A 27,303-nucleotide genomic window follows, 5' to 3' on the forward strand; every position below is an offset into this window, starting at 1 on the left:
AAACTAGGGACCAGATACTAATTTTTCCCTTTAGAAAATCTCAAATAATGATAATAATAAGGATATGATTATTTGGTCTAGTAACACTTAGTTTTCATTTAATTAAAGTAAATTTTGAATTCAAATATCTTGAATGACATTTCTTAATAGAAACTATTAAAAATGAGAAAATCATATAGCTTAGATATTAGGTTAAATCTTGTGGCATTAGGAATCAAATAAACAGATGTGCCTTTCAACATAGGTTTCCTTTTCCAACAAGAGACCAAAAATTTGGAAAAACGGTTAAAGTCGGTTATATCAGGCTTGAAAATTCCCGCGAATGCCCAACTTTGAAGAATACCAAACCTTGCCTCCCACACCTATCCAATGTCTTCTGAACAAAAACTTCCCAGAAACAATCCCTTTCCTTCATCCCAACATCTCCCAAAACCCGAAATCTCAGACTCTCTCCTATCCCAAGCAAAGCATTTAACCCTCTTATATCAACCCAGCAAACAATGTCCCAATCACATCTTCACCATTATTCTAATCTTATTTCATTCTTCAACTCTCGTTTCTCCATCTCGAAATGGAATCCAAACAAACAGCGGCAGCAGCTAGTACCACCCGATTGAGCCCCTTCAAGTACTCGAAACGGGTGCTCTTGAAAACCATCTTGGAGAGAAGGGATGGTGGTTTGGAGTTAATTGGTGAGAGGGTTGTGATTGGAGGGTGGGTGAAGTCCTCCAAGGAGGTCAGGAAAGAGCCTGTGCCACGTATAGATGGTGATCATGTGCCGGGTGAACCCGAACCAAGGTCAGACGTCAGCTGCGTCGAAATTCTTCAGTCTCGGATACCTTTTTTACGAACAATTGTCAAGGTTTTGGGAGGAGGAAGTGGTGGCAATTATCCTCTTAAGGACAAGTTGGAGGCGGCGCTTCATAAGCCTCCGCCACCTTCCACTGTCTTCTTGAAAGTTGGGGATGGTTCTTGCGTTGCAAGCCTTCAGGTAAATACGAGCACTACTATTTATACCATCTCAACTGATGATATTTTGTACCATATGCGACACACAAATTTAGAGATGGTACAAATAATTTTGTTACTTGGAGTAATTATCCAAGTTTTTAAATGAATTTTTATAGGCAATGATGAAAGTTGTATTTGATGTTTCTCAGGTTGTCGTTGAATCCTCCCTGGCTCCCCCAGGCCAGCTCTTGCATACTGGAACTTGCGTCATAGTGGAAGGCTTGCTGCAGAAACCTTCGGTACTACAGGGCAAACATGTTATCGAGCTGAAAGTGGATCATGTCCATCACATCGGAATAGTAGAATATAGCACGTATCCATTATCCAAAAAACGTGTGCCTCTAGATAAACTAAGGGAATTTTGCCACATTAGGCAGCGGACAACTACGGTAATTTGCATCTCCCATTGTTATTTGGTTGCGCTTCTTCAACTTTTTTATATCTGTTGTGAAATTAAGTGTTTGACATAATGCAATTAAATTTTGATCATGACAAAGGGTGCATATGATTGATGTACACTCTGGTTTATTTCCTAACAGCTTACGTTTTTTACGTCTAGTGATTCCTTAATACGATATTACATATTCTACTTACTTATTTAGGTGCAATCTGTTATGCGAATCCGCAATGCCTTGGAGTTTGCAGCTCACACATTTTGTCAAAACAATGGTTTTCTTTCGGTGCAAGTACCCATTATAACAACTACAGACGGCAAAGGATCCAGCGAAAAGTTCCATGTCACTAGCCTTTTCACCGAAGCAGGTGAAAAGGAGGAGCCTAAGAAAGCTGTTGCTGAAATTGATGGTGTTAGTCTAGATGTTATCAAGGCTGCAGTAAAAGAGAAAAGTAACTTACTAGAGGAACTCAAGAGGACAGACAGCAATAAGGAAGCAGTAGCTGCTGCAATGCAGGACTTAAACAAAACAAATGAGTTAGCATCACAACTGGAAGCAAGAGAGAAATCAAAGCCGAAAACTTCTCAGAAGGTTGACAATGTTAAATCTTCTGAGGGTTACTTCTCTAGCCCAACTTATCTAACCGCTTCTGGCCGGATGCATCTGGAGAGCTACGCTTGTGCCCTTGGAAATGTGTACTCATTTGGGCCAAGATTTCGAGCAGAGAAAGGAGAGTCCCCAAAACATGCTGCAGAAATGTGGATGCTTGAAGTTGAATTGGCCTTTTCAGAATTAGAGGTATAAGTTTATGTTTTTGGCATGAGTAGGTGTGTTATCTCTTTCTTTGTCACATCTAACAATTACCTTCTCGAGCTTTCAGGAAGCAATCAATTGTGCTGATGACTTTTTCAAGTTCCTCTGCAAATGGGTAGTGGAAAATTGTTCCGAAGATATGAAATTTGTTTCTCAACGAATCGACAAAACCAGAATTGATCGCCTTCAGTCGATCATTTCAAGTTCATTTGAAAGAGTTTCCTACAGTGAAGCATTAGATGCATTAAAGAAGGTTTTACTATATAACATTGTCCTTGAGTATAATTCTGACAATCATTTCTTTCTCCAGCTATATTATTTACGAAAGTTAATCGATTTTAAATTGCCAGGTTACAGACAAGAAAATTGAGACAAAAATTGAGTGGGGTGCTTCACTAACTGAAGCAGATCTAAGGTATGCAAATGAACATTGTGGTAATAACTAAATTAACCAGTATCTCAGTTGAGGTTCTTAACATTTTTTTTTTCATGCATTACAGTTATTTGGCTGATGAGATATACAAGAAGCCTGTAATTATATACAATTATCCAAAAGAAACCAAGCCATTTTATGTCCGGTTGAACGATGATGGAAAAACAGTTGCAGCATTTGATATGGTTGTTCCAAAGGTAAGCTCATACTTGCACTTTAAGAAACCATGAGAAACATTTTATCAAAGCTTCCCCATCCCTACAAAAGTGCAAATTAATTGAAAACTACTGAAAAATGCTTATTTTTCTCAGGCTGGGAGATTATTTTCTGGTAGCCAAAATGAGGAGCGCATCAACATTCTAACTGCAAGGTACTCACTTGCATTAATAATCTTATATAATAGCCAAAAACTCAAAAGGTTGTTCTTTCTTTCTTGTGACCAATGAAACTAATAAATAAATCTCAAATTTTGGTGTTTCTTGTTTGCAGGATTAAGGAGTTGGGATTGGCAGCGCAGCAGTATGAATGGTACTTGGATCTTCGCCGGCATGGAACGGTTAAGCACTCGGGATTCAATCTTGAGTTTGATCATATCGTTCTGTTTGCTACTGGCCTGAATGATGTAAGGGATGTCATCCCCTTTCCCAGAAGCCATGGCAAAGCCAACTACTAGTCTACTTTGGGTACAAATTAACATGTAAAGGGCCTAATGGGTGAAAAATTGTGTACATACATTGATGGAAAACATATGATTTCATACATGTGAACGAATAAGGAGATTTGTGATTGGGATGCAAACCTTGTAAATTTGTTTGTAATTGGGGATGCAAGCCTTGTAAAAATTTGTCCGTTCTTTCTTTGAAATTTGAATCATTTGGCACCAAAATATGGAATTCCATTAGCTTTAAGGACAACTTAACAAACAGATAATAAAACACGGTTCAGTGCCCCTCTTTATTGCACTTTGTACATCTTCTTTTCGGAATATCGTATACTAGACGTACAAATTTTATGGATAAGCTATAGCCATTACATTATTATCATCCACGGCATGCAGGGTATTGTTTGAATCAAGAGGGTAGAAAAATGGATAGAGCTCATATCTAACGTAGCAGCTACTATACAAAACTCTACATCCCTTTCTGTTGTTACAAAAAGTTGGGAAATTTCCCACTGCAATAGCTAGGCACTGAGAGCAGCCTAGCTTAGACAAGTCCCTTGTGCACTGCACCAAAGCATAGAGTGTCACAAATGGTGATAGCTTTGTCTCACCTTTCCCGAGCCCTCCACTCTCCGGCACAACAGCTTGTTTCCTAATCTTATCTGTCAGAGCTCCTAATTCCTCATTAAACTTCTCGGGGTCGGTCACATTGTAAACATTATAGTAAAATATACCATATGATGTGTCAACTTCCCCAATGAAGCTCTTGTCACTGTACCTCAAGAAGCAATAGTCATACCAAATTCGCGCGTCTGCTTGGTTCGGACAGCGCTGGCGGATTTGCTTCGCAGCGTCTTGGATGCAACTTGAGCAGTCTTTGGTGCCCACAACGTCACCTCTGCACTGAGCCAGGCCATAAACTTGGTCTTGCTTTTCCCCATAGGTGGTAGCCAAAAAGCCGGTTGAGGCAGTTTTCGGAACCAATTCAGCCAACAAGCTATCAATATTTTGTGATATTTGAGTGCCATTACTTATTTTAGTGCTATCTTTGTTGCAGAAATCTCCCAAAGGATCTTGAGATTCTGCACTGCAATTGCTTAAAACTAGCAAATAGAGAAGAATGTGGTATGAAAAGTTCATAATCTTCATATTTTGACTCACTTCAAAGCATAGCTGAAGATAGATTTTGTGAGGTGGTTGTTTATATGACAAGCAGTGAAGTGGAGATGGAAGTGGAAGTGGGGAAGCCATTACAAATTAAGCACACATTTTTGACTTTGTTGGCTCACTACATTATATCACCAAAGACTGGAAAAAGGAAAGTAAAGGCTTCCAGTAGGAGATTAGATTCCTTGGCTCCCCTCTTGTTCAAGTCAACAGATTCAAACCTAGAGTAAAATTGGCCATTCCAGAACGATTTGAGTTTGTAATATCTTAGGCTAGTGCTTCTTTTAATCATAACTACTTTAGTCTAAGCTTATCTCTCGTGCTTTCTATCACTAAAGCAGTAAGCGTTTCAGAAAAAAAAACTCATTCAAGTAAGTTTGGCACACATATACATTCATATAATCTAAGTTTGTGTTTAATGGCCTAATTTGGATTAGTTTATTAATATTTAAAAAACCATGATTTAGTACTGACTTGGTACTGATGTACTTTTATAAAAAGTGGGTATAAAAAAAAACTGAACTAAAAAATGTGTTTGGTAAATACTTAAAAACAGCTTATTTTCATAGTTTTTGATGAAAAAAATCTGAAAACGTGAACAGCAAAAATAAGCTTATTCTCACAGCACAGCAGAAGCAATTTTTTTTCAAAACACAACAATACCAAATCAATCGGCATAAAAACCCTAGCATATACGGTATCGGTCCTCACCGCATGATTGATAATATCTAGTGGGTTTTCACCCTCATCAATAAACATGGTTATATCATAACGCAATTGTTTTCGTGATTAGGATTTATCTTAAATTAACCCACCTTTTTTATTGTTTTTTTCTTTGCATGCTTATCTAATGTAACTTTATATAAACTTAGGTTTTTATCACAAATAGTTCTTGAAATTGACTCTCACCATCAAGATGATCCTTAAAATTGAAAATCAATCAATGTAGTCCTTGAAAATAGGTGTCACAAATCAATGTGGTCCTTCTGTCACAATTCTGTTAAAAATTTCGTTAAGTAACGATGTGGCACATAAATGGGTTTCATAAGTCCTATTTTCTCACAAATTGTTTTTGAAATTGACCCGCGATATCAAAATGGTCCATGAAATTGACCTGTGACATCAAAATGGTCCTTGAAATTAACATGTGACATCAAAGTGATCCCTGAAATTAAAATTTGATCAATGTAGTCCCGTAAATAAGGGTCCCCAATCAATGTAGTCATTCCATCACAATTATGTCAAAAATTCTGTTATGTGCTGATGTGACACAGAAATGGATCACACAAGCCTAACTAAATTAAAAAAAATTACAAATAGGCTTAATAATTTAATTGTTAATAAAAAATTGTGAACCCAAAAACCCAGTCCTACAATCACCTCTAATCCCAATCCACATTCCTCTACCTTCTTCGCTGTCTATTCTCTAAAAAAACCTCAATACATCCAACTTTACACACTTCGACACCTTCACCAAATTGAACCTGGATCAAGATCACCTTTGATGACGACTTGGCTGATTGGCAACGACTTTTGGGACATCACCGTTAACATTTAGGTGATCAATATCTTCACAACTTTAATATTGGAGAGCTTGTTCGGCGCTTCTGTAACGACCCATCCCTAAATATTATGGTTTCTATAATTTTAAAATGAGATATTACGAAAATGCCCTTCGAGGCAAAAACGTTAATTTTTGTTGACCACCTTGTCGTGTCACATAAGATTCATTTTCTTGGCATATCCTTGTAGCACTCGTCACTACGAGGGTGTGGGCGCAAGCGGAATCGAAATTGGAGTTATGATGAACGTTTTATGGAGCTATGAAGTTAAGGGGTAAAATAGTCATTTCACTATTCTAGATATTTTTGTTAATTTATAAAAATCTGTCACTTAGGGCTACACCCCACTTCCCCTTGTGCCACATGTCTTCCCCTCCCCCAATCTCTGGGACTCTCTCGATCTCTCTCTCCCTCATTTTTCTATTACCCTTCCCCTCCCCCCCCCCCACCCCCCCCCCCCCCCCCCCGGAGCACACCCACGGACCCCTTACTCACCATTTTCACCTCAAACCAACCACCACCTCGCCACCCTTCCTTCGGCAAACCGCCCAGACCACCATCACTTCCCCTAACTTGCTTTGGTCGCCAGGTGGATGGTTCGAAACGCACAGTGGCCATTGCCACTATTCTTGATTTTCCTGGCGATTCCTCGATTTTCCGATGATGATGAGTCTCGGGACTTCCTTAATCTTCCTTATCTAGATATCCTAACTTTAATTGTTAGGTTAGACATGCATATTTATGAAATTCTGGTGCAGATCAATTGGAGGAAAAATTCCCCAAATTTCGGCGAATATCCGACGGCTTCGAACCCTTTTTCGGCCAACTCCAACCACAGCTGAGGAAACCAAAGGTATAATCTTCTTCGTTGTTCCTTGGGCTTCATTTTGGTATGTAGAAGGACTAGGTTTAGTTGAGATTCGAGGTTGATCAAAGCTTTGGAACCTCCAACTTTCTTTTTCGTGGAGTCCACCCAACCTACGATGTGGAATCGGGTTGACTCGACCTGCAACTCAAAACCAGGCACAAACCTTTGGGCCATGTATCAAGCCCAACTCATTGACCCTAACATATTTATCTTAACCCAGGCCCAACCCACTTACCGTAACCCGGATCCAATCCAATGACCAGGACCCCATCTCAGTTCCATGGTCTGCGTGTGGGTGTGCGTCATGGCCGATGCACGTCTCTACTGGAGGTACTGTGCTGTAATATCCTCAAAATTTTAGGTAATGATTAAGAGTGAATTGCTTGCGGCCATTAAAAGTTCTCTTACTTTTGAGACCAAGCTTTGGCTTGAAAAGAGAAGAACTAAAAGAAAAGAATTCATGTAAAATTAAAAAAAAAAGGGAAAAGGGGATGGGGTTTCTAGAAAACCCCCTCATATTGCTGTTTTCCCTTTCAGCCGAAAGGAATGAAAGGATTTATCCCTTTTATCCCTTAAATTGTCAAAACAAAAATTGAAGGAGGAGGAAATTAGCTTTCCTTTCCTCTATTTGTAAAGATTAGAACAAGTGAGGATCTTTCCTTTGTCTCCATTTAAGGTATCTATTTCTTACCCTTGGAATCTAATTGTTATTTGGTTTGATAACCCATGAATTAGTTTGGGTGGGAGTAGGAAACAGGAAAGTATCATAGTTCATGCTATAGTTTTAGAGTTGAGCATCAAGTGTTTGATTAAAGCCCCCAATTAATCTTGAATTAGGGTTCGTTGTCTGATATTTTGTATAAGTGGTGTGTGATGATTTTTCTTTTTATAGATAAGGAGGAGAAGACCAAGGTGACTATGGAACAAGTTGACGAACACCCTGGGAGTTGAATATCAAGAAATTGTGTTGAGGTAGGGGAGTTTTAATCAAAAAGAAATATTTTGGATTTTCATTTTTACTTGATCAAGGATTGTTGGCATTTGAGCACTATTTGAAGCTTACCTAAAGTGTTTTTCTTTTTTCGATTATATGAAAGAAGTGAAGAAAATATTTCTCTATGGTTTGATCTTAATGATTCGAATTCCGTTGCTACAACTTTGGTGAGTTTAAAATGATTGAAATGATTTTTCAAGATTTTGTTTTGATGTGCATGCCTCTTATTTTACTCAATATCGAATTTTGAAGCATTTTGATACGAATGTTCAAATTGTGAAAGAATATGGAAAGTAGTATAATACCTGTGCACAATGACTCGTGATGTTGTTGATTATGGGCACAATGACCCAATGTTCCCCGGGAAGAGCTCCATGTATGGAATGTGAGAATGAGTTATCAAAGTGATAAATACGTGTGATATGTAAATTGGCCAGTTATTACTATTGTTCGTTCCAATCTGCTAGTCACTTGTTTGGGATAATAGAAAATCTTTGAGATTAGTTGTGTTTGTGTTTCTTTAAATGATAATGGCTTTATTATTCTTATGACAAAGGAAGTGACTTCTGAACCAGTGTGTTGTACCGTTGTTAACAAAGCTACTAATGTTCTAAAACTTTGGTTTTTCTGTCATATGTTACCTCCAAGCATTTTTGGAGCATATTTAAGATTGTTGGATTTTGTGGTAATGAATATAAATGTTTTCGAATTACTTTTATTATTTTCTGGCATGCACCATAAATTTTAAATGACTACAGACTTACTGAAAGCCCCCTACTGGGCATTTTATGCTCACCCGTTTTTCTAAACATGTACTTTCAAGTGTGTAGAGTCGGCTAGCTAATTTTCAAGTGGCAGCTCTAGTGTGGGATAGTAGAAGGGAGTCCAGACGTACACTTCCTTTGGGTGAGCTGCCAAAGTGTTTGTATAGTTAGTCTCTATCTGTAAATGATCCTTTTGTGCGTAGTAGACTAAAATGATGTCGACCTCGGTGGGTTTAAGTTTCTACTTACCTGGGCTATGAAAACCATGTATATGTAATTACTCGTCTTTTGGCTTATATAGTTTTGCACATGTACATTTTCCTCAAATGGCCTGAATATGTTTCCTTGTAAGAAGCCTTGAAAGCCTTTTGTGAACTCATTATAATCTATAAGGTTTTATGAATGACTTTTGAAGAACCACTATGAACTTGGTTATGTTTAAAACTAAGGGTGTGTTTCTACTACCTAAGTGGTATTTTGCAAAATTTCAGATTTTTGTTCTTTGGAATATAGACAGTTTATTTACAAAGTAATTTGGTGCTGCTGAAATTGTTTTTACAGGAAAACAGCAGCATGCCTGTTTTAGATTTAAATTTTCCTATAATTCCCGAACTCGAAAATCAATGAAATTTTGACACAACTTAGATTCATGTGTCTACTTTGGATCTGGAAATTTTCACTCGTTTTGGTTGAACGAGCTATTTTCGGTGAATTTTACGGTTCAGGTCGTTTTTGTAGTTTGTATATTATCATGAGATCTTTAATTTTTTTTCTCAAAAATTGACTTTTGTAGTTTGATTTAATGGAATTGTGGAATTTAAATTTTCGTTGAGATAATCTTAAAATGAGATATGTTTTACACCCTTGAACAACCACTTTGTCTAGTTATTCTCTTAATCTCACACCTCGAGTTTTGGGATGTGGCATGTGCTCTACTGCAGTGGACGGTGGTGACCACGGCGGCGCCGGCGACCTTTCTGGCGACCCACATCAACATGTGGCCTTCCAGGCCACCGCCTTGTGGCAGCGTATGGAAGAACCCGAGGTCCCTCCTAGGTTTTTCGACTTGCCGAATCCGAATCAGCTATCCGTTTTCTGAAATTCGATCGTTTTAATAGAGTTTTACTAAATGACCTCTATATGTGGTTAGGTGCATCAGTTGGAAGTGATACCACCTCGCTAGTTCGAGTGGCTCTCGGGCAATGAAATACTTGTGAGTGGACCCCTTCTTAATTGCATGTTTTTATAAAATATTAGGTTTGCATGCATTTCATATTTCATGATTTGAGTATGTTTTATATTATATTTTTACGGATTTCTATAATTATGACTTGAGGAGAATTTATGAATTATTTAAATTGTAAGGAAATATTAATGATTTATTGAATTGACATTTTACTAACGGTTATGAATATTTGGATTTACGTATTTGAAATTCTCTGGATTTACGGATATGAATTATCATGGATTTTTATGTTGAGACTTTGAGCTTTTGAGCTCTGGTGATTGCATATGAGTTTTGAGGTATGTTTTCGGTGCTTATCTAGCGGGTATTGATGATATACCCGGTATGTAGACGTCTATGGTCATAGGATACAGTTTATGATATTGATGATATGCCCCCAGCTTCACTAGCCCGGGGTTAGTGTCGGTATGATATGTTATATGTATAGGTTTCTTCTCCGGTGTAACCTGGAGTCGTACAACTTCACCTTCGAGTGATAGAGCCCCCATTTCTTCTCTGGCATAACTTGGAGTTGTACAGCTTCACCTTCGGGTGATGGACCCACTGCATATACATATATATGTTATATCCTCTTTTCTGGCGCAACCCAGAGTCGTACAAATTCACCTTTGGGTGATGGACCATGGTTTCTTCACTGGCGTAACCTAGTGTCATATAGCTTCACCTCTAGTGATGGTTATGCCTTCGGGCCACTATGATACCCCTAGTGAGTACAATATTGATGAGATTTACAGATTTGCCCTCGGGCAGCTATAGCACCATTATTGAGCATTGTTTTACATGTACATGTTTTACGAACGTTTTCATGGCATGCTACAGTTTTCAGAAAACCTATTATGTAGTATTATATGTGTTTTCAAAACAGGAGATTAATATGTTCATAAAAAATGGTTTTCTTATTATTAGTACTATTATTATAAACATTGGTCCACTCACTCTTTTGGTTTTACGCCCCCTTAAGGATTTAGATTCGAGGCACACGATCCCGGCGTCACGGCACTTCTGCTTAAGCATCTTCGAGTCTACTTTGTGTATGATCCATTCCTCAGTTCGTATCTTTTTATAATAATTCTTTCACATTATTCTTGATTAGTTATATGCTCTGACCACGGTTCTGCTTTAGTATATTGTTTCTAATCACATATTTCATCTGTATGCATGTTTAAAATGGCTTCGTCACACTCGGGTGTTGGCATCACATGTCTATCCTGGTATTTGGGGATATTAGGATCGGGGCATGTCATTTCCCTGGTGATCTGGTGACTCAAAGAATGGCGAGGTCTACCTTGAGATAATGAGGTTATAATTGAGGTGCATCAATTTTTTGTTGAAAACTATTTCCAAACCCCCTCTTAGACCTTGGTTAAGTCTTGTGCCTTTGAGAATTTATGTAAGGGATCTCTCTTCGGAGTAGGTCCTACTATAAGAAAAAAATTCTATTGTGCAAAAAGGTATCTAGACAACTTTTTAATTAATTATTGTACCCACATCAGCACATAACAAATTTTTTACAGAATTGTGGCGAAATGATCATATTGATTTGCAACACTTATTTTCAAGGACTACATTCATCGATTTTCAATTTTAGGGACCATCTTGATGGTGTGGGTCAATTTCAGGGATAATCTTGATGGTGTGAGTCAATTTCAAGGACCATTTGTGATAAAAACCCGTAAATCTTGTGGGGCCTATTTATGTGCCACATCAACATTTAACAGAATTTTTAACAGAATTGTGACGGAATGATCATATTGATTTGCGACACTTATTTCCAGGGACTACATTAATTGGTTTTCAATTTCAAGGACCATCTTGATGGTGAGAGTCAGTTTTAGAAACCATTTGTGATAAAAACCCTATAAACTCTATAAATAAATTATGCATTAGAATATGGTTTGTCCTTTAAAGAAGAAAGGAAAAAGGCTGCGGCTGCTACCATTAGTTTTGAAATACAAAAAGGGGTACCAAAAACCACCTCAATTATAGGTCCAACCATAATCTCATACCTCATGTTTGAAAAATTACAATGTCATACCTTATCCTACAAATTCGTTTCAATGTCAGACATCCGTTAGTTTTTCTGTTAAATGATGACGTGGCTTGAGATTGGCCCTACTCTTTAGTCCAAATGCATTAAAAAATTAAATCATAAATTTATTTAAATATTTTTATTAACAAAGTGGGACCCACCCCTACAAACTCATCAACCTCACCAAATTAATCTTTGAAACCAAACTCCCCCATAATCTTCCTCTTCTTCATCTCCACTTTACACTTTTCTGTTTCCTTTCTCATCTCCACTCTACACCATCGTCGTCCGCCACCGCCTCTCTCCCTCTCTTTAACTGATGTTGCCGCCAGTCCTTACAAAAACGAGGCATCTTCGAAAAATCTCTCCATCTCTTCTTCTTCTTGCTGATGTGGCATCTCCTCCATGGGCATAGCAAAGATGGGCATGGCTCGAGGCGCTCTGGTTCTCTGGTTCTCAAAGAAAGGCCACCCATAATTAGTTCTCTGTCTGAGGCACTTTTTCACAGCGCGGTGTCTCTACAAGAAATTCTTCATCTTGCGGCGACATTGCATGTGGATTTCGATGACTCGCCGAACTCGTAGTTGCACCTGGTCGCCACGATCACCACCAACTCTTTCCACTGACTCGAGTTCTGATGGCCCCTCCTTGGCTGCACCGTCTCCTCTTAGGTTCACGGCAATGGCTGGGGCTTCCTAGTAGAGGTTGTGGGCGACGACAATGATGGTGCAGACATTGATGTGGGGGTGATTAGGGCTAACAATTTGAAATTAGGGTTAGGGTTTGGGTTTGGGGGAAATTAGGGTTTTTTTGTTTGAAATTGGCATGGAGATTGTGGGTGTTTGGTTACAGATAAATTTGGTGAGAGTGGGTCCCACTTATTTTATAAAAATATTAAATTAATTTGTTATTTAATTAATTTTTTAATCTAGTTGGACTAGGGAGTGAAGCCCACGTTAGCATTTAACAGAAAAATTAATAGAAAAATTGACGAATGTTTGACTTTGCAACAAATTTGAAAGATGAGGTATGACATTGTAATTTTTCAAACATAAGGTATGAGATTATAGTTCAATCCATAATTGAGGTAATTTTTTGTAATTTACTCTAAAAAAATAACGCCGCTTCCGTTGCATTTTAGTGCGTAGCAAATTTAATCACCGGTTTTCAACGAATGTTTTTGCAAGAGTTTTTCTTTTTGAAAAATGAATGTCAGATTGTCCAAGGCTTATTATATTAACACCCCACAAATTGTTGAATAAACCCCACATACTTAATACATCCCACATTTACTTTTTCACTTAAAAATTATCTTAATACACCCCACATACTTTTCCATAATACCCTCATACCCCACATTCTCAATATACACCTTATATTTTGTACATACACCCCACATCTTCTATACACCCCACACTCAACCTCCAATTTCCATTCATCTCCTTCTCCAACATTGACTCCTTTCAACATAAATGGACATCCGCATTTTTTAGTACCAATATTCCTGGGTTCTTTTTTCTTCTTATTATTTGCATCAGAATTTTGGTCATTAATATCAGACTTCCTCAATATGGATCGATACTCACCATGTCTCTCACAAGCAAATGTTATTCGAGCTCTCTTCCTCCTTCGGTCAACCCCTCCCGCATTATACCTCTTAATGACAATAACCATATTATTCTTTTTTCCTTGTGCGCGAGTCCAATCAAGCAAATCATTTTTACTTTTGAACACCTGTACATACAAGATCATTGCCATTTTCCACTAACAAAATGTTTGTAGACATGCTAAGATTCCAACCCATATGTTATTCCCTATTATGAACCTAATGCACTGTGCTGCATAAAAGAATGCAAGAGTTTCCATGAAAGTCACAGATGCACATTCAATATACTAAAAATAGTTACCTTGTCAGTTTTAAATGCGTTTGTGTAATCAACAACGCTCGTTGTTGCAACCTCACTATCCCCTATAGAGGTATTGCCTTGTATGCTATCCTATTTAAATACACCAAAAATTATTATCAAATCCTCATTTATTTACTAAGAATCATACACCTCAATTATTTGTTAAGAACCATACAACTCAATATCAATAGGCAGAGTGGTACATGCCAACAAACTTGTGATGCATTTTTAGGTCCAACCTCCAAAATATTTTGTCGCTTTCCAATGTTCATTTCAAGGGACATAACCAAACCTTCTCTAAGAGGATCACTGGCTGGATTTGTAACCTGCAAAGAAGAAAATGAATAACCAATGGAAGAAAAAAAAAAGGAATATGAAATTAACCAAACCACCGATGAAACATAGTTGAGGCCATAAGGGATATGAAAAAGGCATATGAAGTCTTACCTCATGTGAAGGTTCCGAAATTTTTTTCTCAATCAACATGTTTATAGTTTCATTGATTAGGGTTTTGTTCAACAATGGAGGGTGGGAGGGTTTTGATAGTTGAGAAGATAAATAATAGGGTTTAGTGATTTGGGGTGTATTTTGAGATTTTTATTTCATTTTTTTAAAACCTAATAAGGTCAAAATTGTCATTGCATAGTGGGGTAAATAAGTCATTTAATATTAAATTTTAATGTGAGGTGCATTCAACATTTTGTGGGGTGCTAATAAAAAAAGCATTGTCTAAATATTATTTTTGAAAGCAAGTTTGACGGCAGCCGTCAAACGGAGTTGGTTGGTCTTTAAAAATTATATTATTTTATATATTTGCATGATCATGTTATTTGAAGAAAATTAAGGTTCCACCATAAAATAAATTGGTCATATAAGGAGTAGTCCAACGTCTTATAAGCCTTTACAAAGTTTCTCTTTTCACCAATGTGGGACTATTTTACCTTCATATTCTCACACGCTTTCTCACGCATGGTGAATTTTCAAGCCAAACATGTGGACAACACGAATTGGGTGAAGAAAGTTGACCTTCCACCATAAAAGAAATTGGCAATATGGGAGTAGCCCAACCTCTTATAAGCCCTTGCAAGGTTTTTCCTTTCATTATTATCCTATAGAGTTCGGGAAGAATGTGACTAACAACCACGTTAGTATCTTGCAAAGTTTAAAAAGAAAGTTATTAACGACCACGTTAGTGTCGTGCCACTTTCACTCAAATGCTGAAGAGGGATCGAGTTGTTGAAATATCCCATATCGACCATATCTCTGAGAAAAGAAGGGTTTAAATGTCCTAACATCGCTCCAACTAATACCGAGGTCTTTTATGACAAATGTTAAAATCCCACATCGGCTAGAGAAAGAAAGAAAGAAAGAAAAGTTTAAATATCATAATCCCACTCCAACTAATAACGAGGCATTTTGTGATAAAACTGCACACCTAACGAATTTTGCAGGTGGTATTACCAAGTTGGGGACAGTATCAGTGTTGTTGGTAATGAGCCTTTTGCCTGTCTCTCTAATAATTCTACATGGTATCAGAACCAGGGAGCGGGCCAGTATTGTATTGTCACATGATGGGTGGGTTCCCTTCGCCCCGCATGTAAGCTGAGTCCTATTGACTTCACGTGGTTGCCGATGTGTGGATCTTCTATGTGTGACCCACTAATTAGGTCTCACGTGAGGAGATGTGTTGAAATCCCACATCAGCTAGAGAAAGAAAAAAGAGTTTAAATATCTTAAACCCACTACAACTAATACCGAGGTTTTTTGTGATAAAACCTCACACATGATGGATTGTGCAGGTGGTAATTACCAAGTTGGGAACAATATCAATGTTGTTGGTAATGAGTCCTTGGCCCATCTCTCTGATAATTTTATAATAAAACCCCACACCTGACAGATTATGTAAGTGATAATTACCAAAGTAGAGACAATATCAGTGTTGTTGGAAGTTGGCTTATGACCCGCCTCTTTGATAATTCTACATGAGTAGCAAAGCGTGAAGACAAAACTGCCTACTAATAGGTGTGTCTAGTTGAATGAGTTTTGTAAGTCTTTCTATACTCATTTCTCTTAGCGTGTGTATTGGCTTGGGAGCCGAGGAATTTCTCAGTAGTGGGTTTTGCCTCGTTAAATCCTACATACTATGTGAATATTTTATTTATCTTTTTTACTGCATATGTGTATGATAAGTTGATATGTATTGTGAATGTGAAAATTAAATTGAAAATTGATTTTGAATTTTTAAGTTGTAACCTATTCATCCTTCCAGATTAACCTAGTACCCATCTGAGAACTTTTACTTACTACACATATAGTAGGCTTAATCCCCCTTAACTTAAGCATGGCATATTTTCTTACTACAAATGGAGGTTTTGTAGGGAAGGACTCCTTCAGAGAATTGATTCTTTTTTTTCTTTTTCTTTTTTCCTTCTGGTTTTTTATTTATTTTTGGACTAAGGTCTGTTGAGAGGACTGAAATTTGGACTTGGGCTTAAGGAAGTTAACGGAATGGGCTGACGGAGAAATACTTTTGTCAGGGGCACATGTTGGAATTAAAGTAATTGGTGCACTCTGGGCCTTTTATTCTGCGTGCTGGGCTTTAGTTTCTAAGCCTAGCTCCCGTTAATTTTGTCCTTATCATTACTAAAAAGTGATTTAACTATTTTTTTATTATAAAAAATAATAATACTGAAGTACTCACTTGTGTACCATAACAAAATGCGAAACAAGAAAACTAGCATAAGCATGGTAGAGCATGCTTTATGGGAACGCATGCCGTCATGTGGTGTGTTTATAAACTCATCAATTACTATATACGAATTTGAAACGTCGCGTGACGATTTAATTGTAACATTCATGTCATGATTGAAATGGTGATCGATGTTCTTGTTATCATCAAATGAAACCACATGCTATCATAACGTCCAAATAATTTTTTTTTTCCAATAAATATTGTCACAAATCGCTGTCCGGCTTGCTTTCAATATGAGTACCCACTTAACCGACACAACCATATCGATTAATTATAGCTTAATTTGTATCTGCATGCAAATAAAAGCCATTTATGGTCACCACACACCCATAAAGGGTAGGATATACTTTGTGTTAATGAATTTCGTTATTTTTCTTTTAAAAAAATATTATAATTGGAGAATTCTATTTTCTTAATAATTATTTAAAAATACTTTAACAAAAAATTAATTAAATTAGATATTTGTAGCAATTAATATGTAAAGAATACATGGATGGTTTTTCTTGAGGATTTTTGTAATTAAAATTGTTGATTAGTTCAATAAATGGCTAAATGGTTATGCAAATGAACAATTACGATTATAAAAAAAATGAACAATTACGATTATGATTTTTATTTTAATAGTGAAAAAACATTAATTATAACTGAATGGACAAAATGTGCGCTTAATGATGAACACAGTTATTGTCTCAAGAAACATTCACGTGAGTGAGATACTACGGTGACGACACCTAAATTTATTAACGCGTTTTTATATGAATAAATTGAGACACATACCACTATGTAATTGATTTGTAATTGTGCTTGTGATGGACAAAAGCATGTCATTAGAATTAAGTGTGGTTTCCTTAATATCCCACTCGCAAGTCAAAGGCCAAACCCCAAAACTCAACGGATAAAAAAGTATATATAACAACAAAAAGAAATATTAAGAAAATCACCAAAATTTGATTAACCCGCCAATTACGCAGCATTGTCCTAAGCTAATTTCAATCTCTACAAAACTAACCCGAACTTCCTCGCATGCACACACACGCGCACAAAACGCCTTTCCTTTCCATAAAAAGTCCAAGCAAGTCAGTGTCTCGAAGAAAACTCACGGAGAGAAACCGAGAGAGAGAGAGAGAGAGAGAGAGACCCAATGGAGGAAGGGCTCGGAGGAGAGGAGTACTTGTTCAAGGTGGTGCTAATAGGCGACTCGGCGGTGGGCAAGTCCAACCTCCTCTCGCGGTTCGCCCGCAACGAGTTCGACCCCAACAACAAGGCCACAATCGGGGTCGAGTTTCTGACCCAAGAATTGGAAATCGACGGCAAAATGATCAAAGCCCAGATCTGGGACACCGCCGGCCAAGAGCGCTTCAGGGCCGTCACCTCTGCTTACTACAGAGGCGCTGTTGGCGCCCTGATTGTCTACGATATCAGTAGGAAGACCACCTTCGAGAGCGTCAAGCGCTGGCTCGATGAGCTTACCAGTAAGTTTTTGCATGATCTTTTTGTTAAAGATTGGTTTTTTCTGTTTGGTTGGTGAGAAAATGCGGGAAAATGAAGAATTTTTGTGGGTTTTGGATGATATCAAGTTTTGGTTAGCAGAGGGTGATTGTTTTAGCTGTGTTTTTCTTTACCAGTAAGTTTTTGCCTACCCAGATTGATTTTTCCGTTTGGTTTGTGAGAAAATGTAGGAACAATGAAGAGATTATTTGGTTAATGAAATTAGGGGTGGTTCGGTATGAGATTCCAAATCGAAAATGGAATCTCAAATCGCAAACCGAAAATTTTCAGGACGGGAATTTGAAGACTATTCCTAAACCAAAATTTTGGTATTCCTAATTTTTGGAATTCTTGAATTATTTTCGGTATTTTAGGATGGTTTGGTATTCATAAATTTATACAAATTGAAATAGCAATCATTCGTACAAGTTAAATTAACATGTAACCCAAATAAAATAAGTAATAAAATCCAAAAGCAAAAAAATAAGTTACAAACCTAATATGTTAAAAAACTAACAACACAATTTTTTTATTCGTATCGGCAAATGTGGTGATAAATGGTTATGGTTACTACTTGTAGACCATACAAATTATATTGCTACTAGTAGTTAGCAACCGTTCGAATGTATAAGATATATATATAAAATGGAATCTTTAAGGGAATGGATATTCATTTTTTTATAAAAATAAGAATTAGTTGTAGGGTTCACACTACATCGACTATTAACGATTTGAACCGTTTATTTTTCAATTGTACCTCATAGATCATCTTTGCAAAATATTAGCTAAATTGGAAATGTTTAAGACATCTAATTGGGTTCAAAGAAATTAAAAAATACTTTGTTATATAAGAAATAATGAAATTTTATCTTGATAATTAAATAGGTTTTGCTTATAGTTTTCCTTTCGTTTCCAATGGTATATAGTTTTGCTTATGTTTCTAAATTCCTCAAATTGTGCAATGTGCTTGACATGATTTAGTGAAAGCGTAAGAAATTGATCGTGAATGCTTATTATATTCTGTTCCGCAGCCGAAGTTTCTTCCAGAAATATCCCGTCTAACAAATACGAACCTTAGTATTTTTGTGTGTTTACAAATAGCTGCAACTTAGAGTAATTCAGTGGCTAATACTTTGGATTCATTAAGATGCTTATAGAACTTGTTGGTATTACCCCTTAATTAGTTTGCAGGTTTTGTTTTAACTTTCTGATCATTTTGACATTCATATTCGTATTTCTAATTTATCGAGGGTCAGACAGTTAACGCTTAATTGAATGATTACGCAGCTCATTGTGAAACAACGGTAGCAAGGATGCTGGTAGGAAACAAGTGTGATTTGGAGGACATTAGGGCTGTGAGCTTGGAAGAAGGCAAAAACCTTGCTGAGGAAGAAGGGCTATTCTTCATGGAGACTTCTGCACTGAATTCCACCAACGTTCAAACGGCTTTTGAGATAGTAATCCGGGAGATTTACAACAACGTCAGCCGCAAAGTCCTAAATTCTGATTCCTACAAGGCCGAGTTGTCTGTGAACCGAGTAAGCCTGATGAAAAACGGAGCAGACTCGAAGAGCCGGATGAATCTCTCTTGTTGCGGTGGATGATCCCTATTCCTTGGGTTTCACGTTTCCATTCAGGGTGTTCCTTCACCCCCAGCAGTCATTCATAAATCTTCAATTGGGGATTAGATATATCAACAAAACTATTTTCATAGTTTTCTAAAATTTCAATTTCTCATTACAGTGTTGTGTTGGGAATCCTGGGAGCACGTCCACAATCTGATTTTGAACAGTTTTGAATTCTTTGGAGGTTTTATTTTCAGCTTTGGTTGGGTTTTATTATTAATTATTTGGAAATTGAACTTTTTTAGTTGCAAACAAGAGTGCAGAAGAGAAAAATCATTATCGGGGGAGTGAGAATTCGAACTCGAGATATCTGGTGCATAGGTAAATGTTCTTAAGCAGCTAAATTACAAACCCTTTCAACTTTTTTTGGACCAACAAAGCCTTACAATTAATCAATGATTTTTTGGTATAAGAAACAAAGGTGCACAAGGATACATTAACCATACATCTATCAAAATAAATTTATATGTACAGTAAATTAAAAATTATTCGGGAGAACATTTACCATTACAAGAAGACCTATTTTGTTAACTCAAATCACTTTTAAGAGCAACAAAAATGAAAAAATGGCCTGTAACTACAACTACGAACATGAAACAACTGCGGATTGCGCCGCATAAATTACGGAGATGTGAGTTCTCTAAGGCTTCCTCAAGGCGGATGCTGCACCCATGACAACAGCCAAGACAATGCCAAGACCGGCTCCGAGGGAAGCACCCACAGCTGCAGAAGTAAGAGAATTTGACTTGGCTTGAGAATCACGTCCCATGGCGATTGCACGCTCTCTTGCCACTTCCACCAACAGCCTATCTCTTGCAAGTTCCTTCAAATCGAAAAACATTTAGAAGACGTGAATAATTTTGGTAGATAAAATGGTATTTATACCACTACCACCCCCGTCCACAAGCATATATGACAGTGAAACAGTAAGCAACAAATCTTGAGAGCAGAAAAACCCTATTGCAACATAAGATCTATGAAACATTTGTTCACCTGCAACGCAGCTTCCTCATGGCTCCGCAGTACATGATGGACTACTTGACGAAGAGAGTTGACACCCTCAACTGGGAGAATAATTTCTTTCTTCTGGAAAGGCCGCTTAACAAAATTGATGGGAGCAAAAAATAAGCTTTGAGCACCCATCCTTCCATCAGCATCTCCGGTGGTTGCACCCCATGACAAATTAGTGCTTGCAGCACTTGGCGTGACATATGGACAGGAATTGATAACGCCAGTGGTCCTTGGAGATGCTTGGTATGACTGGACAACAGCATCAATTGCTGCCTTCTGCTGATGAGCACTTACAGAAAATTTGTTTGTTACGGCAAGGACCCAAGGAATTCCCAAAGATTTCGCCTCATCCAGCAGAAGTGTAAGGGCTGGCTTTTGTTGCGATCCATTTGAGTGATTGAAGTGTGGTATTCTATGAGACAGGTTATGAACAAGAACAATCAAGTCGGTCTTCCGATTAAGATCACGAATTCCTGTCCATAGTTCATCTCTGAAAAGAGTAGCCTCCAAATTCAGCTCCTGCAACAAAAATTCGAGAAATATGACAATAAATCATGAGAAAGTATAAAATAATCCATGCCAACAGGGACATTCTTTATCATGGAAGGAGGAAATACCTGCAAATTTACCCCTGTTGAATCACAGAAGCATACACCAAGGGAAATACCTTCTTGGGCGTCAGTTTCTGGAAGCAGATTCTCAATATTTGTAATATGGGTAATTCTGCCTTGGGATAGTATTGCCTTAAAAAGGGAAGTCTTTCCGGCTCCCTACATGGGCAATAAATCATGTGAGTAACTACATGAAATAAATATATAAGACAAGTTTTTATTACCAAGAATTCAAGCATCAATACCTCAAGACCAAGTAACCGCACCCTACGAGTTCTCACATGCACCTCTTTAGAAACTGTGGTGAAGTCACTGGTACAAAATATGAAAAATTCACTTAACCCTTCAGGACGCATGGACTTTTCCTCATGAAATGGTCCTGAAGTGTGCTCCCTATTAAGATTAGCTGTGTTGGAATCAATAGCAGAATACACATGCATCATTGAATCTGCTTCCATCTGATGCTTTGGTGGCTGTTTCAATGGGGCTCCAATTAAGACTCGCATTTTTTGTAGTTCCAGATTTTCTCCATAATTTGAAGAATAAGCTGGGGTTGAAGGAAACGATTCTACTGTTGTTGAACACCTAATTGAAGATACAATGTTACATAAATAAAATAATTGACTGCATATAGAGTAGAATCATTGGTGAAGGTTGTAATACAGTTGCACAGAACAGTACCAGTTACCGTTCACTTGGGCATGCACAAGTGTACAAAGATGCAATCCATAACCAGTGATATCAACTTTTACGGGATCTCCGTTCTTCTCACCAGGTATGCCATTCCATCCAAGAGGAGCAACTGAAGTAGCTGTCCGAATAACTGGAGACTCAACAATATGCCCAAGCTCCACAGTTCCTGCAACTGCAAGACCAAGCCACTGCTGTAGATGTGGAAACTGCTGTAGTTGTTCTATGGCTGAAAAAGGTGACGTATCATCTTTCATGCACAGGTCATAGATTCTGCAGAGGCAACAAGGTCCCATCAAGTAAGAAATGGAAGAAAAGTTACAACAAGGTCCAAATGAAGACATGAGATTGCATTTTCCAACTACATACCGAATTCCAGGTACAAGGTGCAAGAAATTCAAATTAGATGCCCTAACTAGATTACACTGCACCTTGTCCATTCCTGGATATAGATTTAGATCATCTGTTGTATTCATATGTTAAATGCTTGGTCACTGACATAGGTCCAAATGTGATTTGATATTTGCAAAGATTATTTGTAAGGAAAACAGGATGAAAAGAAAGCAACAAATAAGATAAACCATAAGGCAAACATAGTCCTTCAAACCAGTGTCACACCAATTTGGGAAGAAAGGATATTGCAGGAGGTCAACAAATAATCGGATTAACAAGAGATATATTTTGTAAGGTAGTATCATTATTACCTCTGGAAGCGAAACCTATATGACTTCATTGAATGTGATTGAAATCGTTCCCTCAGCTCCGCAATCACAGACCTGACCTGAAAATGTCTTTGCCAGAAGAAAGCAAATAAAATGAGATATTCCAAACATTATGACAACTAATAACTACGTGTAAACAAGAAAAAATGTCAACAAAAACCCTTAAACAGCAGAACTAATATAATCCAAAAGAAAAAAAATAAAGAAATAACTGATGGTCAAGCAAAGGAAGTGCCTACCGATGTCAACTTTGAGTACTCTGCATCTGATAGTGACTTCACCGACGAATTGTCCAAGAGATAAAGCTGGCACAACATAAAAGAATTTCAGACGAGTTCAGTTGACAACTGTAAACCAAGTTAACAATTAGCATTTTAGGCATACAAAAGCACCAAGATAAAATCACAATGTCATCAGCAAAGAGAGCAAATAATGCCTTCATGCCGGAAAAAAATAAATAAATAAAGCACAACAAAAATCACTTTGAAGTACAAAGCAAGAAGGCATCAAATATGTTTCCTAACAGGTAAACCAAGACGGTATTTGCTAAAAATGTTTTATCCAAGCATATAGGTTGGGTGACGGCATAGAAGACAACATCTTGTTGACAAAATCAAGAATGCATAGCTACCGAGGACTGGCAATTAAGTACTTAGCTTACAGCTCATTGCAGACAAACGGAAAATGTACAAAATACCATAAGCAACTTAACAATTGCAATGCCAATCTAAGATTATAGAGATCTCAGGGAGTAGAAGACACAACAAGAAAGGTACTGATAGCAACAAACCATCACACATCTAATAGTTTGGACTACTTTACAAGCCCACATGCATGCACCTAAGCTTGAAGAAGATTATACAAGGGCTTCCAGTTTGTAATATAATACCTCCCCAAATGGTACATATGAAGGTAAATAAGGGACTCTGCGCCATGTGCGGCTATCCCCATTTTTTGTGGAGCTTTTTTTAGCTGACTTCCCACTTGGTGCTACACCCAGTGGCTCTTTACCAGTTTCTGAGATAGGCTTAAGAGATATACCATCAGAACCTTCTTGTATTTCAAGAGACTGTGGTTCTACCATGTCATCATCTACTACAGTTGCTGCAACAGAATCTGATTGAGAAGATGTCTCCACAGAATCAACTTTCTTTGCTCTGTATTTGTTAAATTGTCTTCTTATGCCTTCTAAGGGAACAAGCTTTGAAAGTCTCCACATAGAAGTCTGCACAGGTCCCAAACCCAGAACCAACTGTTCGCCACCATTCTCTTTGCGTTGTCCTACTACTTCCTCACTTTTTAACATGGATATCCTGGTAGTTCCGGTTTCAGCAGGCACTGAAGGAGATTGTGCGTTATAATGATGAAAATAAGCAGGAGACAGGATGCGAGGCACCAGATCTTCAGGAATGCAGTAACTCTTGAAGTAATGCTGCCATCCCTCTCTACTAACATAACTACAAGAAAATAGATGATAAAAAACGGAGATTTAGTTATGCTGGAATAAGAGAATAGAGACACGAATAATCTTTGCTAACTACGAAATACCAGAAAAAGACAGTTGGAAAAGGGCAAGAAACCTACTCTCTTAAAGCTGCATTCCCAACAGGGGGCTGGGAAAATGTGATGCATTTGACTTTAACATTTCCATTCTCCTTTAATGAAGAAGAAGAAGAAGCGACCACCCTCAAAATAGCAAGGGTAGCTAATACTGCTACCTACATCGTCCAAAGAGCAAAGATAGTATGAGTTCGAACCAATAACAAGCAAAGAGATCACTAACAAGTAAACTGTCAAGCAAAACAGCTAACGGACTTACTGCTCCACCAAGTGAGTGACCACATAACACAAGGTTCCGTTTTTTCTTTTGAGCAAGCCTGTACAACTCCAACGCAGGTATCCCTTTGGCACGAGCCAAGAACCCCTAAAGATAACATTTTGAAAAGACAGCATGTTAGAAAAATCGGCGCATTACACAAGAGCGCGTGATTTCGTGGGTGGGACTGCAATCATACCCGATGTGCGGCAGGTTTAGCTTTATTTGCTTTTGATTCAAGAGGATTCCACAAATTTTCTCCATTTCCCTTTCCTTTTTCAGGTGGATTACATTTAGTAGTTTCAGTCCCATTAGTATCCTCCACTACATCCTCATGAAATATAGCACCTTGAAATATGTTTGCATCCGCCATCACATCCCTTCGCAGAATAACAAACAAACAAACAAACAATAATTATCGACGTAACAAATAGAAATTCTGGATGAATTAATCGAATTCAAATGGTTCTTACTTGTACTGCTTGGTTCCAATGAAAGAAGCAAACAATGTATCACCGGATTCCGCCAACAAATAACTACATACACCCAAACGCAAAACAGCTAAAACAATCGACCCCGAGAAGCAAACTTTCAAATCAAACAATCCAAGCAACGAAAAAAATCAAACACCTGTGAGGAACGTGATCCGAAGAAGGTTGAACACGCTCGAGAGAAACAATTTGTCCTCCGAAGTCGGACTTAAACTTATTCACAGCCCAAACCAAGTCCGAAGCAGGTCTCTATCCGAAGCATTGCATCAAAACATTAAGATTGCACACAAGGTGTTTGAATCTTTGATCAAATGCGACAGAGAGAGAGAGAGAGAGAGAGAGAGAGAGAGAGAGATTGAAAGCTTTTCACTTTTTTCACTGACCTTGTAAACGCACTCGGAGAGAACCATGCAGCAGAGGATGTCCTGGAGGTCGGAGACGGAGTCGGCCTTGACGGCGGCGCAGAGATCGTGGAGCTGCTTGCGGCGGCGCTCGTACTCCTGGTGGATCCTGCGGCGGTGCTCGCGGCCGCCCTCCTTGCCGAGCCAGGGCCACTTCATCCTCCACTGCAGAGGGCCCCAGGAGACCTTGAGGAGCTTGGCTCGCTGCTCCTTGATCCATGCCTCCACTTTGCTTTGTATCGACTCCATTGGCGATTTGCTAATTTGTTGGTTCGGGATAAACGCCGGCGAAGATCACAAAGCGCGGCGACAGGGATTGTTCCTGTTCGCCTGTCTGAGTTTTATTTTTAAATTTTATAATTTAATTTTAATTACCAAAATTAGAGATTGAGATAAAAGAGAGGGAATCGTGTGCGGGTTGTAAAGGCATATGCCAGGGAATCGGATGCATCGAATTAGTAACGTAGCATCGTTGCTCTGCTCGTTACAAATATCTTCTCATTCTTATTAAAGTGAATCCAACTAAAAACATTTTCCAACTAAATGAAAGACGTACCAATTAATCACCAACAAGCTTTTACGTACTCAATTTTGAGTCATCAAACCGCCAAAATTTTATTTTAAATAGTCGAATCTAGATAAACACATCTTTGACAGATTTTATAAAAGACTATTATAGTAAAATGAATAGTCACTCTTTAATTTACAGATCAACTGTTCATCTGTTGACTATTAAAAAAAATGTAACAGTAGATCATTGAACAAGGAGAAAAGAAAGAGAATGTTGTTTTAGAAAATGAGTGGGTTGAGTTTGGATTGTTAATAATAGAGTATTAAAAAATTGTTAAAACAAAATGTCCGTTTGGAGATAAAAAGTGAAACTGAGTAATTAAAAGGGAACTATTATTAGCACTCCAAAAATCTTAATCTACACTCCTCACAAATGTATATTTCTTTATAATTATAGAAAGTTTGGAGTGCACAATAAGATTTTTGGAGTACCGATAACAATTCCCAACTAAAATAGTTTTTTAACACTGTTCACTTGTTAGTTTACCAAAAATTTAACCATTGACATTTTAACTTTCATAAAAGCGTTTGTTTTATTATTTAAACATATGAGAAGTGTGTTGTTTTGAAAGAAAAAAAAGACTTTACATACCTAAGTTTGACGCACTTCACGCATAACTTTCATAATATTGTTCATTGTTCATTGTTTCATTCTTCCAACAAAAAACACTTCAACTTTAATAGTTTAAAATGGGCCTGCAGGTTTATTCCATATCAAACCGGGCACGGATAAATAGGCCTATCTTTTGGCACCGTCTCATTCTCCTTTCGGGCCTAAAATTCACCATCTCATTTTCCCTTGGATCTCATTTTGGACCTCGAAAGTACACATTCAAAACATTTAACGATAGTATTGATATCGCAGATGCTTTACAACAATAACAGAAAACAAGCATGCTTATGCGCTTTGATGAAGGTTTGATCTCCACCGATCACCTTCTAATCATCATCTTCTCAAACAACTAATAATTTAACCCACTGACGCTATTGTTTGTATTAAAAAATAAATAAAATAAAATAACACTAAAATATCAATAATGATGCATTAACAAATACTTTCAATGAGAATGATACTTTATTGGTATTCTTCTCCACTTTTAAGGAAATCTTAAGTTCGACTCTTGTTGATAGCAAATTTGATACCAAATTCTTATAGCATATTCATTATGTGACTTGGCACATTTCCTTCACTGTAAATATATCGTTGTAAACTTATCAAAGTGTTATTCAACTTGTGAAGTATATTGGACCAGCTAATACATAGACATGATTTTAG

At 37.6% G+C, this 27,303-nt stretch overlaps 4 protein-coding genes and 1 long non-coding RNA gene across 10 annotated transcripts; 3 read left to right on the top strand and 2 right to left on the bottom strand.

Annotated features, from left to right (window-relative positions):
• Positions 1-491: 491 nt before the first annotated feature.
• LOC126620891 (asparagine--tRNA ligase, cytoplasmic 2-like) lies at positions 492-3,538 on the top strand. Its single transcript, XM_050289200.1, has 8 exons — positions 492-991; positions 1,161-1,400; positions 1,614-2,204; positions 2,287-2,472; positions 2,570-2,634; positions 2,720-2,849; positions 2,964-3,022; positions 3,142-3,538. The coding sequence occupies exons 1-8, from the start codon at positions 572-574 to the stop codon at positions 3,323-3,325; spliced, it is 1,875 nt and encodes a 624-aa protein (XP_050145157.1). The 5' UTR covers positions 492-571; the 3' UTR covers positions 3,326-3,538.
• Positions 3,526-4,564, bottom strand: LOC126620893 (cysteine-rich repeat secretory protein 55-like). Its single transcript, XM_050289201.1, has one exon. The coding sequence runs from the start codon at positions 4,562-4,564 to the stop codon at positions 3,662-3,664; it is 903 nt and encodes a 300-aa protein (XP_050145158.1). The 3' UTR covers positions 3,526-3,661.
• Positions 4,565-6,499: 1,935 nt separating this feature from the next.
• LOC126622074 (uncharacterized) lies at positions 6,500-11,481 on the top strand. Of its 6 annotated transcripts, none has more exons than XR_007623318.1 (6): positions 6,500-6,895; positions 7,803-8,810; positions 9,610-9,724; positions 9,819-9,881; positions 10,876-10,945; positions 11,143-11,481. It is a non-coding gene; the product is annotated as an uncharacterized LOC126622074 (long non-coding RNA). The 6 variants fall into 6 exon arrangements; XR_007623322.1 differs by having other exon boundaries at positions 10,883-10,945; XR_007623317.1 differs by having other exon boundaries at positions 10,876-11,481.
• A 6,144-nt stretch (positions 11,482-17,625) lies between these two features.
• LOC126622073 (ras-related protein RABA5b-like) lies at positions 17,626-20,022 on the top strand. Its single transcript, XM_050290727.1, has 2 exons — positions 17,626-18,074; positions 19,378-20,022. Exons 1-2 carry the CDS (start codon positions 17,744-17,746, stop codon positions 19,692-19,694), a joined length of 648 nt encoding a protein of 215 aa, XP_050146684.1. The 5' UTR covers positions 17,626-17,743; the 3' UTR covers positions 19,695-20,022.
• An 81-nt stretch (positions 20,023-20,103) lies between these two features.
• Positions 20,104-25,920, bottom strand: LOC126622072 (uncharacterized). The gene is made up of 14 exons (XM_050290726.1): positions 25,440-25,920; positions 25,196-25,305; positions 25,039-25,101; positions 24,765-24,945; positions 24,569-24,673; positions 24,334-24,467; positions 23,639-24,206; positions 22,989-23,054; positions 22,732-22,808; positions 22,019-22,300; positions 21,583-21,922; positions 21,344-21,496; positions 20,709-21,245; positions 20,104-20,538 (listed from the first exon to the last, which is right to left on the bottom strand). Exons 1-14 carry the CDS (start codon positions 25,704-25,706, stop codon positions 20,356-20,358), a joined length of 3,066 nt encoding a protein of 1,021 aa, XP_050146683.1. The 5' UTR covers positions 25,707-25,920; the 3' UTR covers positions 20,104-20,355.
• Positions 25,921-27,303: the final 1,383 nt, after the last annotated feature.

The sequence above is a fragment of the Malus sylvestris genome, chromosome 5, assembly GCF_916048215.2.
Source record: "Malus sylvestris chromosome 5, drMalSylv7.2, whole genome shotgun sequence".
Taxonomy (NCBI): Eukaryota; Viridiplantae; Streptophyta; class Magnoliopsida; order Rosales; family Rosaceae; genus Malus; species Malus sylvestris.